This window comes from Polyodon spathula, chromosome 1 (assembly GCF_017654505.1).
Source record: "Polyodon spathula isolate WHYD16114869_AA chromosome 1, ASM1765450v1, whole genome shotgun sequence".
NCBI classification, from domain to species: Eukaryota; Metazoa; Chordata; class Actinopteri; order Acipenseriformes; family Polyodontidae; genus Polyodon; species Polyodon spathula.
The window spans coordinates 48,817,485-48,836,287 of NC_054534.1; the positions used below are offsets into that span (position 1 = coordinate 48,817,485).

General features: G+C 38.6%; 1 protein-coding gene across 1 annotated transcript in view; it reads right to left on the reverse strand.

Moving 5' to 3' along the window:
• Positions 1 to 1,489: 1,489 nt before the first annotated feature.
• The window catches only part of adgrl3.1 (adhesion G protein-coupled receptor L3.1), a 352,576-nt gene continuing 335,262 nt past the window's right edge, over positions 1,490 to 18,803 (reverse strand). The window contains exon 23 of the mRNA XM_041259581.1: positions 1,490 to 2,960. Coding sequence (XP_041115515.1) covers positions 2,161 to 2,960 — 800 coding nt within the window. The 3' untranslated portion in view covers positions 1,490 to 2,160. The remainder of the gene's footprint in view (positions 2,961 to 18,803) is intronic.

Here is an 18,803-nt window from a genome sequence, read left to right on the forward strand (position 1 = left end):
AGTACATTACAATGTATAACTTTTTTTTTTTTTTTTTTTTTTGGTATGGTCCACCGAGTGAACAGTCTTAACTTGCAGCCAGATGAATTTGACAACCGTGACCTAGACAATCAATGATCATTTCTGGACTTTTTCCATTCAAACACATTTTCATAACAAAGTAATTAAACAAGATGTATTTATTTCACATTAGTGAATCAAACGAAAAAATCTGTTGAACTGATTCACTAGATAATTAGATCGAGTCAGTAAAAAGACTAACTGCACATCACTAATTTTCAGGCCAGAAAAAGAGGTTTAAATCGTGCAGTGGTTAAAGCCTGGTTTCCATACGCACTAATAAACGATCACTTTAATGCGCACACAAACATTAACACCCATTAGTATATACCTTGTGAATACAGCTCATATCATTATTCCGAGCTGGGTGCTCATATAAATACATCAGCATGCATTACCATAAAACTCACATATTCATTATAATTACCATAGTGTGACGCTTAGTGAGCGCCATAATATGCCAAGTATCACACGCGATAATAAAAAAATTGCAATAGTAAATACGGAAATCATTAACGTACACACTAATTGAGATTATGGCATACCATAACATTTAGTGCCCTTTTGTAAATGAGGCCCCAAGTCTTTGTTTGTCTTTCTTGAATTAATATAAGCAGATATGTTTCTTAACAAGATGAAATCTGTGGAAAAGCACATAGAAAATTGAAAACTTCAAGGCACCCTGATTTAAAGTGTTGTGTACAATGTTAAATCTTTCAGTTTAGCCAAAATAGGTTATTTGAACAACAGAAAAACACAAACACTTGGAATGCATATGTTGCAAATCTTAATCAGTCATTTATTTGTTGGCAAACAAGTTTCACTTTTACAACAAATATTAGTTAGGAGGTCATTCAACTTGGCAACCAAATTAAAACAAAGAAAAAAGCAATTGTAATATGTTCTGCTAAATGTTGTACCATGTGTAAATAAATACATTTTATGTTAAGAAAAGAAAAAAAAAACACACTTCCAATCATCTATCAAAAACCATTCTGTACTTTTTTTTTTATAATTGTTTTAAAAAAAAATTTAACCTCAAAATCTTCATTATTTTCCTCACATGCACAGGCCCCATGAAGACCTCTCATAATCTATAAGAGTACTAGCCTCTTGGAGGACAGCCTCCAGCCCATTGTACTCTAAGTACCTAAGCTACATTAGCTTAGTTTCCAAATTGTTTTTCCTTCATCTTTATTGTTGGTGAAACATAATTTGCTTAAAACTACACAGTGATGAAAATAAAACTAATGGTTTTGAAAATACCTGTGATTACATTGCTAGGAAATTATCTTCATAAAGTGTGTTCTTCAAGTAAGGATTCCTTTTTATCGTGTAATATATATATATCTATATATAGATATATATTATAAGATATATATATATATATATAGATATTAATATTTACGAGGGATGAACCATTGACTAACCCTGCAAGACCAGCACAACAAAAACAAAGAAAACGCTCTAACCACTACATTTACAGAGTCGCAAGTTTGGAGGAACAGAAGAAGCATACTATAATGTTCAATGCTATTATCTGTACATCACATAGAAATTGCTTGGAATTCTCCGTCATTAGTTGTTTTAATAACTGGAATTATTACAGCAAAAAACATAAATGGTTCCCTTTAGCATATATGTTAAACAGTTCCCTCATGGTTTGTTCAGACAGATTCTTTTATTTAACCTACAGGATTGTCACAGCTAAAGATACTGTGAATACCAATCTGCATCCATACTGAAAATACAGTAATGGATACAGAAGAAGAATAAATGAAACTAGTAGTGAACAGTTTGTCATCCAAAAGGACATACAATTGCACTTAACTAGTGGTGGAGAGTTACTATGTCCCTTTGATAACAAAATGTCATTACAATGATATCTGAAGAATGCTATTTTCTTGTATATCCCTTTCGTATTCAGAATTGATTTAAGGGATTATTTTGTACTTAATGGATATAAGCAGTATTGTCCCAGGCCATCCTACAAGTTTCAGAAAATAGTTTATCGGTACTTGAATGACATCAAAATTTAGGAGTGCACACAACATGTTTACCACTGGATCAGAACAAGAAACCATGAGTTAGGATTACCCTCTATAGACTAGTGACCAAATGAGAAGGTTCTTTAGAACTTCCTTCAGGAGAAGCTCCATCTTTATTGGGCAGAACTATAAATCCATCACTGCTGCCTCGGCCGAGTTGATAGTAAGTGTGTAGTTGGTGGACATGATTCCTGGAGCCAAGGTTTGGCATACTTTTACAATAAACATCATCAGCATCAACACTATTACTTGGGTGAGGTTCACTTTGGGTCTTAGTGCCATTGGCGTCTGTGACAGGTATGCCAGCCAGTGCTGGCATGCTGGTATAAAGAGAATCCCTATTGGGTGACTGCAGGTCTTCAGTATGCTCATTGGTTAGCAAGGGGAAAAAGCTCTCTCTGTTGTCTTGAGGGATCCGTCTCCGAGAGAAGTGATGTGGCTGATGGTTTTGTGTTGAATTAGCTCTTTGTGGTAGCAGAGGGGCATCAGACTCTTCCCTGATAAGCTCCAAACCCAAGGTTTCTTCATGGGTGAAAGAGGTGGCATCGTCTAAGACAATGGCGTCATCTTCATTGACTCTGCCAGCGCTGTTCACAAGCTTGTTCATTAGGTTCCTGTTCTGCTCACTAGAGCTCTCGTGGTTGTTCAGGTAGGAGGGTATATAGTTTGAAGTGAGTTCCTTCAGAATCTTTTTTTCTAATGCTGTCTCATTGTGGTTGTAGCCACGGTCTATAATTCGGACACAGTCACTCATGTATTCTCCACTGGCTATACTGTAGCTGTTGCCATGGTTACCATTCAGTGGTAGAGTATCCATGACACTTGTATCCCTGGCATTGTTCAGTAGTCCCTCTGAAAGACAGGTTGTCAAGTTTATTTTTCAAAATGTTAATAAACCTGATTTATTAGTACAACTTCTTTTTCTGAAGTGAAAAATATAAAAAGTATTAGTAAGAAAATGGATGGTTGATGGACACTCACACAACTGTATTATTTTACAGGATAAACAGTTTGCAACAAATGTTTGGTTCACACTTAAAATTAATCTGAGATAACATGGTTATGCATGTAAACCAACACAAACTAAACTAATATTGTATGAAATTTTATAGAATCCAAACTACTATTACGAACAGTTTTAATCAATTGTCCCAATCCCATACAACAAAACATCTGTTCCCTATGTAAAGTTAACAGGCTCATACACAGTAATATAAATTATATTTGACTAAACTGAGCAGTGGAATACATTAAACAGGAGGGTAACAAGAATAAAATTCTACATTTACAAGACAACAAGTACTGCAATTAGTCATGCTATGTATACAGTTCTAGTATGGGAGATTGTTTTAATCTAACCAGCGAATACTTTTGACGAAATACAAAGTTAGTGGTTTCCAACTGTAAAACTCTCTTCCATACCTCATATTCATGTTATATTTATTACTGCATCAATGCAAACACAAACTTGTTTCGTGTATGAAAATAAACACTAAATCAAATGATGTATGTAAATACAATGGCAATAATGGTATGACAGGATTTAGTTACTCGCTTTACACATTTATTTCAAGTCTTACTGAATTTTAGGTTGATCATCTACACATCTTACAATCAAGATCTGTTTTAATAAAATACTATAAACATGTTGTAAAATGCCGATGGTGAAGCTCAAAAATGCAGTTCATTGAGGATTATTAAAATAAAAGGCCTTCAGGGGAAACAGGAACAACTGATTGTTCTGTAATGACAAAATGCATTACAGCATTCAACATGCTAAGCTGTTACTTTTACTAAAAAAAAAAACATATTACATATATAAACACACATACACACACTGAACTAAAAGAATGCATGGATGAGACTCAAAATATTATGATAACACAAAACGTACAGATAAATGTTCAAAATAAAAAAAATAAGCATAAGCGAAATGCAGACAGTGGGTAAGTGTATATGCATATAAATAAATGTGTAAAACATAACTCATGTTCATGTATTAATATTTTAAAATATATAATATAATATTTTGTTTCCTATTTGTTTTTCAAAATGACTGGAGATGTATTTTCCCCTTTATCAGCTCAGACAAAGTAAACTGAGATCAATTACATTTGATATGCAATGTTTAGTTTTACTCCAATACTTGTCTCTCTGTAGGGCTCTAAACGACAGCATGAAGAAAAGGAAAGAAAAGAAAAACACAAGTAAGCTTACAGTGACATATAGAAGGAACATGAATAAAATGATGATGTGCATACAAGGATCATATTACTTCACACAAAACAATGTTTTCCTTTCTTTTTTAAAAAATAAACTCATTGCTGCTAGTTCCTTGTATAGTCTGTATTATTGTTTTGTAGCACTAGCCACAGCTACCATGGATCAGTTAAAAATGTCATTTTTCTATAGATGTATGCTATAGACAAATGAATGCATGGTCTGCAAAACAGAATTTGGCAGTCCTTGAAAAGCCACAACAAATCCTTTCAAATACATGGTTATTCCTTCTGCATACTATAACTACAGCTTCTGTTTTTTGGGATTTATTAATTGTATTTTTCAGTGCTTTTAGCTGTTTTTGAGTTTTATGTAAATAGTTTTTTGGGGGCTTTTGTTTTTGATACACTGTATGAAATTATATATTATGAATCTAACCAGTGGTTTAGGTGTGCAATGATATATTCTAGCCTGAGTTTTAATTTGACTCCCCTATCGTAATTATTACATCCATACCTGATATAACAAAGTGATAATTAAGATGTTAAATCCATTGTCCTGTTATTATTAGCGTCATCACTAGTTTACTTATCTTTGTCATATAGATCCTTGTTTTTTACTTTAATTGAAGATATGCATATTTTTCAAGATCCACTTTGTAGCTTTGAAGCTTTAGGTTGCTCTTTCTTTAACCTTTTTACAGTACTTCCAGTATAAAGACTCTCTCATGGCCTACCCGGGACCATGGGAGGGAGGCCCTTTAGATACACCATATCAATTTACTGTTACCACTAGAAGTGATATGATTGGATTGTTTGTTTTTTGTTTTACTGGGGATTGCTCAATGAATTTCTTAAACTACTTTTGGATGTCAAACTCAATTACCCAAGTCTGTCTTATTTGTGGGCTTTAAACAAGGTTTCTGCCAGCTTTCCTGGGGACTGATCAGTTTTTAACTTCTCCTATTTGAATTTATGTGATACTGAAGGTTTAAGAGGAGCTAGACAAAATAACAATAAACATTGTTAGCTGTATAAAACTGCCCTGGGATTCATCTCAGTGTAACAGACCAGTTTGCCTAATATTAACTGTAAGGTTCATGATTAGACTGTTTTAGAATTATATTTTAAATAATAATAATTGGTGGATATTGATGTGTTGAAATTTTGAAGTACTAGAACTGGTTTGTAGCCTACTATAAATACCGGTATACAGTATATTGTAGCTGATCAGAGATATCTCGCAGTGTTCATGGCATGTATTGTAGATCTAGTTACTACCTAGTTGCAGGTAAATAGTACCATCTTCCACGTCTTCCAAACTAAGATGGACAGCAAAAGGTACTTGACTGTTGATACAAAATCTCAAACTGTAAATATTCAAACAATTTTAATTAATATAAAACTAAAATTGCAAAACCAAATGCATAATTATGTAATTAATGAAAAGTGTTGCATTTATTTTGTGTGTTGTGATTTTTTTCACCTGTAATTTAAGCAATGAAAAAAAAGATCATATATATTTCTCATGTACACCTAATGTTTTTGTACATATATTAAAGCTTGTTTGTTGTACTTTATTTAATAATGGTATTGTATTCAGCTTGAAAAGCCATATTAGCTACAATACAGCTTGTTGCATAGAACACGCTTTGGGAGATTATACTTCTCCCATGTGTACTGATATTCATGCTTTGATATTTTTATACGCCTGTGAAAGAGATCAGACAATAAAAGCATAAAGCATTATTTCCTGCTTTTCCTGCATATACTATATTAGTGCGGCATATATATATATAATATATATATATATATATATATATATATATATATATATATATATATATATATATAATCTAGCGGAAACTAAAATTGTAGTCTGAGGGATCACTTACCGTACAGATGTTTGTACCAGAAAATAATGAATCATAAAAACGTACACACAAATGGACATAAACCACAAAACATTAGCTTTGGAAACAAAGAGCAGAAAAATATCAATAAGTTGCAGATATATACGGTTCCCAAAAGGTATTTTACAATTGTTTACAAAAGGTATCAACTGTGATTTTTTACCTTAAAAGTACAAATGTACATTGGGACCCATAATATACCCACACAAAAAGCCTTAATGGGAAGTGGCTGCATGCGTTTTGTAATCAGTATATACACTATGCAATGGGAAACTGTCCCTACTAATGAATTTAAGATAGCAAACTCCAGCACACCTTGTGTGTTGTACAAGCTGACAGAAGGGTTGTTATAGACCGCCGATTCCCCAAGCAATGTGTTATAAGGATTGTTAGTGCCATGAGGACGAAGAAGAGCATTAGTTATAAGATGGTTAGCCATGGCTCCTGGAGCAGCCAGATAAAGACAGAGAAAAAAAATAGGCAAATGTAGTTATAGAAAACATTTATAATGATAACAATCAAACTTATTTCATTATTAGCAGGGCAGCGGTAAGCTCAACATACAGAGACATATATGCAATGTGTTTATAATGCAAAGTTAATTTCAATGTTTTTTGATTTGGAACAATTGTGGTGCTTCCATCTAAACATATCACAGCAAACCGTATACAAGACCAGTCAGAGGCTAAATAGACCAATGGCATAAAACGTTGAGTTATTATCATAACCATGATTCCCTGAAATAGTAATGTAACTGCAGAGTATCGTGGTCACATGGCTATTGTAGGTTGTGGAAAACAGTCAGAAGTCACGATTAAAATGACAAAATGAAGCTTTTATTTAAGCCTCAGATGAAAATTGGCAGTACAAAACAAAGTACACAGCTACTCAGTCATTCCAGCCTCACTGGAGTCTCAAATCTAGTCCCCAAAAATGAGCTCTACATAGGTACTTGCACCGTCCTTTATCACTAGCCCCTCCCCAGGACTAATTCACTACACATTCATTAAAGTATGGTTTTATAAATGTTACAGTATCTGCATTTAATTGATTCAGACTTACTAAAATGTTAGGATCATTTCCCTTTGTTTAAACATCATATACCCACTCTCACTATAGTTAAAACCTAGCTAAAAATATATATGCCACCCCCGCAAATACCTCACTTCACCACATTAACTATTCCTAAGCTCGTTCACGGCTATAATAAAGCCTGGCGCCCAGAGGTCAGAGAACCACTGGCAAACTCAGACCACAACATGGTCTCATTTGAAGTGTTTTTTAAGACCCCAAAAGTAATGACTAAAGCTAAGGTCTACAATTTTAGAAAAGCAAACTATGAAGGTATGAAACAGAGACTAACAGAAGTAGATTGGAGTAAAATAGAGAAAACACCCACAGAAGAAGGATGGTTGTTCTTCAAAAATGTAGTACTAGAGGCACAAAACAATTACATCCCTAAAGTAGACAAATCTAAATGTAAAACTAAATTGCCAAAATGGTTTAATAGATCAATTAAAAAAAATATTCAGCGAAAAAAGGCACTTTACAGAGCATTAAAAAAGGACCAAAAAGAAAGTACGCAGAAAGAGTACACAGAACTGCAAATGCAAGTCAAAAAGGAAGTTAGAAAGGCCAAGAGAGAAATAGAAATGAACATTGCTAAGGGAGCTAAAACCAATTCCAAAATGTTTTTCCAATTTACAACAGCAAGCGAACATTCAAAGAGGAGATTAAATGTTTAAGAGATACAAATGGCAAAATCGTAGATGAAGAAAAAAAATAGGAAATATATTAAATGATTACTTTTCACAAGTTTTTACAAAGGAAGATACTGACAACATGCCCCACATGTCATCCAGTTCCTATCCAGTTTTAAATAACTTTAGCATAACTGAGGCAGAAGTGTTAAAGGGACTAGGAGCTCTTAAAATAAACAAACCCCCTGGGCCGGATGAGATCCTCCCAGTAGTACTCAAAGAAATGAAAGAAGTAATTTACAAACCGCTAACCAAGATCATGCAGCAGTCTCTTGACACAGGGGTGGTACCGACAGACTGGAAAATTGCAAACGTAATACCGATCCACAAAAAGGGAAACAAAACTGAACCAGGTAACTACAGACCAATAAGCCTGACTTCTATTATATGCAAACTTATGGAAACTATAATAAGATCCAAAATGGAAAATTACCTATATGGTAACAGGGTCCTGGGAGACAGTCAGCATGGTTTTAGGAAAGGGAGATCTTGTCTAACTAACTTGCTTGATTTTTTTGAGGATGCAACATCGATAATGGATAATTGCAAAGCATATGACATGGTTTATTTAGATTTCCAGAAAGCTTTTGACAAAGTCCCGCACAAAAGATTAATTCTCAAACTGAACGCAGTTGGGATTCAAGGAAACACATGTACATGGATTAGGGAGTGGTTAACATGTAGAAAACAGAAAGTACTGATTAGAGGAGAAACCTCAGAATGGAGTGTGGTAACCAGTGGTGTACCACAGGGATCAGTATTAGGTCCTCTGCTATTCCTAATCTACATTAATGATTTAGATTCTGGTATAGTAAGCAAACTTGTTAAATTTGCAGACGACACAAAAGTAGGAGGAGTGGCAAACACTGTTGCAGCAGCAAAGGCCATTCAAAATGATCTAGACAAGATTCAGAACTGGGCAGACACATGGCAAATGACATTTAATAGAGAAAAGTGTAAGGTACTGCACGCAGGAAATAAAAATGTACATTATAAATATCATATGGGAGATACTGAAATTGGAGAAGGAATCTATGAAAAAGACCTAGGAGTTTTTGTTGACTCAGAAATGTCTTCATCTAGACAATGTGGGGAAGCTATAAAAAAGGCTAACAAGATGCTCGGATACATTGTGAAAAGTGTTGAATTTAAATCAAGGGAAGTAATGTTAAAACTGTACAATGCACTAGTAAGACCTCATCTTGAATATTGTGTTCAGTTCTGGTCACCTCGCTATAAAAAAAGATATTGCTGCTCTAGAAAGAGTGCAAAGAAGAGCGACCAGAATTATTCCGGGCGTAAAAAGGCATGTCATATGCAGACAGGCTAAAAGAATTGAATCTGTTCAGTCTTGAACAAAGAAGACTACGTGGCGACCTAATTCAAGCATTCAAAATTCTAAAAGGTATTGACAGTGTCGACCCAAGGGACTTTTTCAGCCTGAAAAAAGAAACAAGGACCAGGGGTCACAAATGGAGTTTAGAAAAAGGGGCATTCAGAACAGAAAATAGGAGACACTTTTTTACACAGAGAATTGTGAGGGTCTGGAATCAACTCCCCAGTAATGTTGTTGAAGCTGACACCCTGGGATCCTTCAAGAAGCTGCTTGATGAGATTTTGGGATCAATAAATGACTAACAACCAAACGAGCAAGATGGGCCGAATGGCCTCCTCTCGTTTGTAAACTTTCTTATGTTCTTATGTTCTTATGAATTCACAAATATAAAGTTGGTGACTGAACTAAAAAACACAAGTACTGCGTAGAAACCCTATTTGCAGCACATTTCTACACCGTAGTTCTTGAAAACGTCTCTCGCATTTAACAAACCCCCAAAGAGAAAAAAACAGCAAGCAGCAGTTCTCAAAAAAGAAAATCCCAAAAGCAAAAAAATGATATCCAAAAAACACAATGGCTGTTCAAAAACTGTAATCCCTGTTATCGTTAGTAAAGAAAAGTGAATTAACGCAATCTCACCCACACCGCTCCAGTCACACGAATGTGCAGGTTTCTTTATAGTTTGCAGAAAATTCAAAATGATCAAACACAATAATAAAAAAACTAAAATTTTGCTGGACGAGTGGAAGAAGTTATAGAAAGGAACATGAATATACAGAGAAAGCAAAACAAAGGACAGCCTAACGTTAGTTTAGCTACCATAAACACTGAAAATCCATAGGTCACTGAAAGAGAAGATGACCAACAAACATTGTTTATGGGATATACGGCTGCCTATTGGTAAGTGTCACTGAGTTCTTACTATCAAAGCTGCCCCCCTTCCCTCAGTGACCTCCTCGGTCCCGCCTACCGCGGGAATAAAACTGTCATGGAGGGAAGGATCGACCTCTTTTTGCAACGAAACCGTGATGACAACGTACGCAACCTCACGGTTGGTGGCCATCTTCTCTTTCACGGAACCAGGTTTACGGTAGGTAAACTAACGTTCCCTTTCAATTCGAACATCATTTATGGGAAAATAAATACCAGAGCCATCGTGAGGGACGCCTTAGTCCTGCCTGACCAAAGGTCAGCGGTGCGAGCGTGCAACCTCAAGGACCCTTGTGCCCAATGAGGGATCTATTACATTGAGGCGATAGAACTTGGAAAAAGTATGCAGCGTAGCCCAGCTAGCCGCATCACAAATCTCAGTCATGGAGGCACCTCTAAAGAGGGCCCATGACGTAGCCACACCTCTCGTGGAATGTGCGGCTACCCGCCCAGATGGGGGTAAGCCAGCACCATCATACACAGCCGAGACTGTGTCCGCAATCCAATGTGACAGTTGCTCCTTCAAAAGGGGCTGTCCCAGGGTCCATGTCCTGTGGCAGACAAAGAGCTGGTCAGAATGACGCAGCGCTTTCGTCCTGTCCACGTAGCATCTCAATGCCCAAACCCGGCAGAGGAAATTCAACTTCCTATCCTCCTCCGAAGTAAACCGTGGTGGATGAAAGGACTCCAGTTCCACAGACTGATTAATGTGGAAGGCTGTAATCACCTTGGTGAGGAAAGCAGGGTTTGCACGCAGTGACACTCTACTACCATCATTCCAAATACGCATGCAGGAGCTATGCACAGGCAATATAGGGACAGTCCTGAGAAAAGAATTCCCGTAAACCCTTACTAGATACGCAAAAATGAATATGTATCACAAACCTAGGCATATAAGAATGTATTGGAGATGGAGCTGTAAAATTTCAAAAGAAAATGATTGCCTGGCCAGGCTGTCTGCCACTCAATTAAGAATGAGCAGGTGATACACTTATGGCATCACTTATGGCTTGTGGCTGTTGCTACAAGGTTACACTCTGCATTAACACCAGAATAAGTGTCTGGATCAAGACTTAAAGTGGAACACAATAAAAATGTGTTAAAAAGGAGAATGAGTGGCTGCCGTTAACACTCTGCTCCCAAAACCAGAGTTCTGCTGATCTATGACCTTCAGTCAATAAAACCTGGTAAATGTATGAGGCGTGGCCCATACTGCAGCGTTGCAAATGTCTGCGACAGATGCGCCTTGGAATAAAGGCCAAGAGGTCGCAAAGCCTCTTGTCAAGTGACCAGTGGCTTTTTCTGGTGGAGGCAGGGTGGCTAGATCATATGCAATCCTGACTGTGTGTACAATCCGCCTCAACAGCCACAGGGCTTGTCCATGGAACAGACCCAAAGCAGATAAATACTTGCTGTGATTGCCGGCAACTCTGGGTGCGGTCAACATAATACGCCAGTACCCTAACAGGACAAAGTGTAAGGACCTTTCTCTCCCTGTCAGACTGGAAAGGAGGTGGATGGAAGGCCTCCAATTCCACTGACTTCTTGTAGAAATGCTTTTAGGGTGGATGTGTGGATGCTGCTGTTGGATTTTGTAAGGTGTCAATAACCCTACTGGACAGACCCCGACGGCTCAAAGCAGCAGTTCAGGGGCCAGACCCAAATCTACAGGCTTGATGAGTCGGTATGCCATAAGGTCCCCTTTGCCTGACTGAGCAGGTCACAGCTCCATGGCTGGCCTTTCAGGAGCTGCATCAGGGTTTAAACCAGAGCCTCTTGGGCCAGTAAGGGGCTACTAGAAGCACCCTGGCCCGGTCCTGCCTGATTTTCTTCAGACACAGCGGGAGCAAGACGAGCGTTGGGAAGACATATTGTCATGCATATTTAGTAAGATATAATATTTAACATTAATACCTCAATATCCAAGACAACACCCCCACTATGTTGGTAAAATACAAACCTTAGTTAGTTAATATTAATTTCTCAATATAACAGATGATGACTCCATTATGTGATTAATATTTAAGTATAAATATAGGGTTTTAGTCCTTAACATTTATCATATTCATTATAAAATTATATTCACAATTCCATTATTCTATTTATCAAATATATCAAAAGTGATATATCAATATGAACATAAATAAATATGAGGTACGAAAATATGCTTTTCAGCAGTCAACCAGTCTAATAACTATGTCAATAAATCTTCATGTGTTACAAGTACTGCTTATACCAAAATCTCCAGTTCCATACTGGTAAATTTCAGTTTTTGCTTCTGAGCATCCTCATCACCATGGCTAGCACCAGGCAGAGGTCTTTGTGTGCCATTTATTTTCTTTTGTAATGTGTAACCTACACACGCAGGGTTGACCCAAACCTGCTATTTATTGAGAGAGGTGTGTAATTCTCCACTGCTAATTGCGGTGAGGGGTATTTAAATTGGCTGATTGCGGAATTGCCTGCTTTACCTAATTAGTCTTATAAAATAGGTTTTGATGATGAGTGCGGCCGTACTGAACATGCTCATTACGTGGCTTTTTGCGTTAGGTTTTTCCCCTTTGTAAATTTGGTCCATAGTATTTTACTTGAATGTTAAAGTCTTTGAAACGTAACACTTATTCTGGAGATGTGTTCGTGTTGAACACTTTTGAGATGCAACTGGTCTTCTTAGAAACAAGTAGATTTGCAGGATGTAGTGGTGAGAAGTTCTCTTCAGGATGATACAAGCGAAGGCTCTGTGATAACTTCATGGTGAGATGTTTGAATCCAAGAGAGACAGAGCGTGAGCTCATGCTTGTATCACTTTAAATATATTGTGCCCAAAGTGAGTTTACATGATTGATGCCATCACTTCCAGGTCAACACAGGAAGTTAATCCTTGACTGAAATCAGTCCTTTCTTTGGCTTACAGAGTTTGAATAGGCGTCATTAAGATAAGTAACTCCCTCTTCCTAGAGATAACATAACATTTTTTGAATAAAACTTAATTTTGATATAACTTTGATATAAACATATCAGTTTCATTCTCATTACAAAATTTCCTTTACAAGCATGTTAAACAAGTTATACAATACTTAAAGTAAAATAATGTATGAATTATTTTCTTAAACTTAATTAAAATACAATAAACATCTCAATGTTATTGGGAAAACATACTTAAACAACTCTTAAACTTGCATCTGCAAGATTAGTTATTAAAATTATTCTAAAGCCAATTTAAATTGTTACACACGTGTCACACTACATTTAAACATAGTGTTATTTCATGGAAGAGTCATGGCACCTTGTATACACCAGGTGTCGCCCTTCTTAACCCTTTACAGGAAGAAAGTTGTTTACTGGTTTTCCAGACAGATATTCTGTAATTAAAAGATAAGAATCAGCTTTGTTTATTTCGACTAGCAGGTCAGAACAGCAGGTATTATAGAACATTCCCCAATTTCAATCTTTACAACCCTGTTTCCAGTATCTTGTCCTTTGAAGTAGCTCAATCAAAAATTTAACAATGGTAATGTAATTTTACCAATTACATTCAATTTTAACTATGATTTTTCCCCACAGTATAACAGTTGCCTTGGCCACTGGTGTGCCAAGGCATTACTGCCAGCGGGTCCCTGCCTCTTATTCCCAAATAAGGCTACCACCTCAGGGTTCGCCTCCACTGGGACCCTCGTTGAGATGAGGTCTGCTGTCCAGTTTATTTAATCCTGGGCAGATGTACTGCCCGCAGTGAGAGTCGGTTGTCATGTGCCTAGAGCAAAGCTTACAGGCTGCAGTTCCAAAGCTTTATGTGGAGACCGTGCCAAGGGGGGTTACACACCCCCTGCGCCCCCTGTGACATTCTACACAGCGCCCCAGCCCAGGCTTCTGGTGACACTGCCCAACACTATGCCGAGGCGCAGGTGGGCAGGCTGTTTGCACCAGAGAGTGCCTTAACACAGTGACGAAACACAGTCAATAGGCAGTTGTGGTTCAGTGTGAGATAAAAAAGCCCTGCTGTTGAACCAGGCTTGCAGAGGGTGCATGCGCAGGAGACCCAAAGGTAATAATAATAAATAATAATAATCTTTATTTTTATATAGCGCCTTTCATAGTGGACCACCATTACTAAACGCTTTACAAGATACAAGACTACGGTGTGTGAACTATGCATCAGTTGCAGAGTCACTGTGATGGAAATATAATGAGCTCTGGTTGGAATTCTCCCTCCCGACCTGTGAGGGCACAAAATAGCGAAAGAGAAAGTCCTGAAATGGGTTGGCTTGACAAATCATTTCCAGGGTCGGGAAGTCGGTCAGCCTGGATGAAGGCGAGACTCCGTTGCAGGAACGTATTGACCTGGAGGGTAAAGGGTAGCAGCTGCAAGTAATAAAAGTAGTTGCAATCGTTTGCTAAGGGGTCATCCGTAATAGCATAAAGAGGACGGAAAATCAGTAATCTTTTCCTTCGCTTGGGCTTGCGCTTTAACCTGGAAGGACTGAGAGAGCTGCAGTAGTGACTGCCGGAGAAATAAAAAGGGAACGTGAAAGAATATTCATGAGTGTTATGTTTGTTTGTATTGTCTGTGTTTATTGAACCACCAGACAGCTAAGCTGTCGCCTTGGGCCGGATCATCACTGCCCCAATAGTCACGAAATAGCATTGTTTATCACCCACCACGAGCACGACCACACGCACCCAGGACTGGTGACCGTGTGCCGTATTATTGGGGCAGATACGTCTGTGATTATTGTTTGGGACTGTAACCCTGTTTTCATCTCTGTGCAATACACATCATTGTGTTGCTGGGATTTATTATTTTGGTCGCCAGACCCGGATTATAATTAAAACCACTTTCCAAACCGGATTACAATTGTCTGTGATTACTCCTGCACTGTATCACCTCTACATCTGTTCACAATCACCAGCCACTTTGCCACAGTCACTTACAACAACGTCTCACCCAAAAGACAGCGCACAAGGAGGTTAAGTGACTTGCCCAGGGTCACACAATGAGTCAGTGGCTGAGCTGGGTTTTGAACCGGGCACCTTCTGGTTACAAGCCAGTTTATTTAACCACTGGACCACACAGCCTTCTATGAGGTAGGACTTGAGAAGCTGCTTCCATCAAGCACATTACAGTGAGCGTTCTGTTGACCTGAAATGCCTTTCAGTCTAAATGGGGCCAGTACAGCTTTCCTGCGCTTCGAAAAGGCACAGAGAGCCAGAGAGAGGCTAAACGGCAAGCTTCATGTGCACCGGTTTTTATGGGGATATGGAATAGGCATCTATGAGATCCACCGTGGTGAAGCAGTCATCTGGTCTGATTTCCTTCTGAAGTTCCTTCAGCTCACATACAGGTTGACCTGCCTTAGGTTGAGGACTGGTCTGAGGCCACCATCCCGCTTGGGAATGCAGTAGAACCCATCCTCCAATTGGCGGGGAGCTACTGCCTCCTGAAACACCATGGCCGCGTCCTGTGGGTCTGGGACTGACTGCAGTGAGTATCCGGTTTGAACGGTAGCAAGCACCCAGATATCTGTGGTGACATGACACCAACACTCCAGGTGGGTCCCTAGGGCTGTTGCTCACCATGTGGCTTTGCCTGAGGCCCTTGCCTCTGGGTCAGGCAGTGGAACTTATTATAGCCTCCACGGCGTAAAGCCATGGACTGGTTCTGAGTAACATCTCTGGCCGCAGGCGCAGCTGGCTATGTCGGTCCTTGAGGCTGCTAGCAGAGGGATAAAACCCAGGCATGATGCAGATAGCAAGCAATGTACAGTAAGAATATACAGTTGTTGCCTCAGCTGCTAAAGGCAGCAACAGAATTCCTGGTTGGTACCAGACTGCAGATGTAAAGTGGACGGAACAGAGCAATCGCACCATCTCCTTCGTGGATTCACGCGTGTGGTGAGAGAGCTGCAGCATCTCTCCACCACAGGACCAAAGGTATGCCCTGGTTTTGCAATAGGGGCATCCAACAGTGGTGCTTTGTCCCCATCAGGCACGTATGCCTGGGAAAGCCAAAGCTGCCTGCGTGAGTCTACCTGTGCAGCCAGGCTTCTACCCATCACCTGCCTGTTCAGAGACGGAGCATTAACCGGCTGTAGTGGTGATGGCCTGTGGTTGTCAGAGGGGGACCACAGCAAATGTGACTGGTAGGCTACCAAAATACAGTTAAAGTTGCCCAGCCATGTAGCGAACACACTGGCTGAATAGGCACGCTTTGAGACCCAACAGTGCTTGTTGGGACAGCTAGCGTCCTTGGACAGGAGTGCTAATTAGGCGCTTGTACCAAATCAGTGTAGGAACAATTCAATAATTGATAATTAATGTTTATCTGGGTTGATTAGTTCTCTTATTAATAATACATAAAGTTAATCTCTTAGTCTCCAAGTCTCCAAACACAATTCAAAAACTCTCACTGCCATAACTAGCAGACAATTGAAATATGACACTGCCTGTCTCCTCACACACCAACAGCAAGCAGGCTGTGACGTAGCTAGTTGCTCGTTCATATACACACACACACCCACATAAAATCACAGCCTCAGAACTGAAATGATGACATATCACATTAAGCTTATTAATGGTATATAGGTTAAGTATTGGCAAGTTCACTTTTAAAAAAGTGTAACAGGGTGGGTCAAGACCTGTAACGGTATTGACAGTGTAAAAGGTATTGACAGTGTCGACCCAAGGGACTTTTTCAGCCTGAAAAAAGAAACAAGGACCAGGGGTCACAAATGGAGATTAGACAAAGGGGCATTCAGAACAGAAAATAGGAGGCACTTTTTTACACAGAGAATTGTGAGGGTCTGGAATCAACTCCCCAGTAATGTTATTGAAGCTGACAACTTGGGATCCTTCAAGAAGCTGCTTGATGAGATTCTGGGATCAATAAGCTACTAACAACCAAACGAGCAAGATGAGCCGAATGGCCTCCTCTCATTTGTAAACTTTCTTATGTTCTTATGTTCTTATGAAACAAGTCCTCTGGTACTGGACATGGGATGGTACAGCGGTCGGGAACCTGTTCGGTACCTTAGATCCGGTTCGTGTGGTACCGTTGATACGGTACAGTATGGTAGTTTGAACTGGAATGGTACCGGTACAGTACCGGATGGTTTGATATGGCACGGTATGGTACTGGTAGGTACGGTACATGAACCGAAGCAGTACCGGGATGGTAACCTGTCGGTTTGGTACATAGTTCGGTGATTTGCGCCGGGTCGGTATGGTACAGCACCGGTGTGGTAACCTCGTTCCGTTTGGTACGGGTACCGGGTCAGGAACGGAGTGGGTTGGAGGTCTACTCGGTTCACGTTACCACAAGAAGCAGTATACAGGGATATCCACCTATATAGCTCTGGCAAACCCAAACAATACAAACTCATACAAGACCGAGGGAAGCCTCACCAAGCAGTCACCAAAATAAATTCCACATTACTACCCAATAGCAACATTTTATCAAAATGTTACTTGTGCACAGACTCGTGTAAAACGTAAAAGGCAATGCAGTTTGTCAAAAGATTTAGAAAAAAAGGAACATATTATCCAGAATTGAAACCGTATTCAAAATTGCACGTGCTGCTCAATAAGGCTCTAATTTCACAGTGCACTTGTAAATGAAAATGCACAAATCACGGTTATCTTAGCATCCCTACACTGGCTTCCAGTTTGGTTAAGGATTGATTTAAGGCCCTGCTAATAACCTAAAGAAAACAAATACTTCAGTCCAATCGTATTTGAATAACTTGTTGATTCCATATGGTCCCAGATGACCACTCCGATCACTGGATTGTCACTACCCCAAAGATTTTTTCTTTTTTTTTTAAATACAGTTGGTAGAGCTTTCAGCTATAGCTCCTAAACTTTGTAATAAACTGCCTCATTCCATAAGGGAAGCACCACCCATTGTTGTTTTTTTAAAAAAAGACTAAAGACACATTTTTAGCTTAGCCTATTTTATCTTAAAAAATACTGCACCTTTTATTTTGTTGTTACTGTTTTTTTATTAACTTTTTATTCCTGTTGTCTGCTGAATTCTGTTCTAAACTGACAATGTTTTTTTATTTGTTCACCCTGTGAAGAGCTGTTTTGTTTTTTATTTGTTCACCCTGTGAAGAGCTGTTTTGTTTTTTATTTGTTGTAAAGACCTCCCAGTGATAATTCTATTGTGAAGGGAAGTATGATAAATAAAGTCGGAAACTGATTTTATTCTTAACACAAGGACGGTAAAACATTACTGATGTATATCTGGGTATCATATAACTGAATGCTGTCTGAATATATATATATATATATATATATATATATATATATATATATATATATATACACAGTACTGTGCAAAAGTTTTAGGCAGGTGTGAAAAAATGCTTTAAAGTAAGAGTGCTTTCAAAAATAGACATAGACAAATAGACACAGGATTTAGGCAGCCTCAGTTGCTTCTCTCTCTTCATGTAATCCCTGACAGACTCGATGATGTTGAGATCAGTGCTCTGTGGGGGCCAGACCATCACTTCCAGGACTCCTTGTTCTTCTTTACGCTG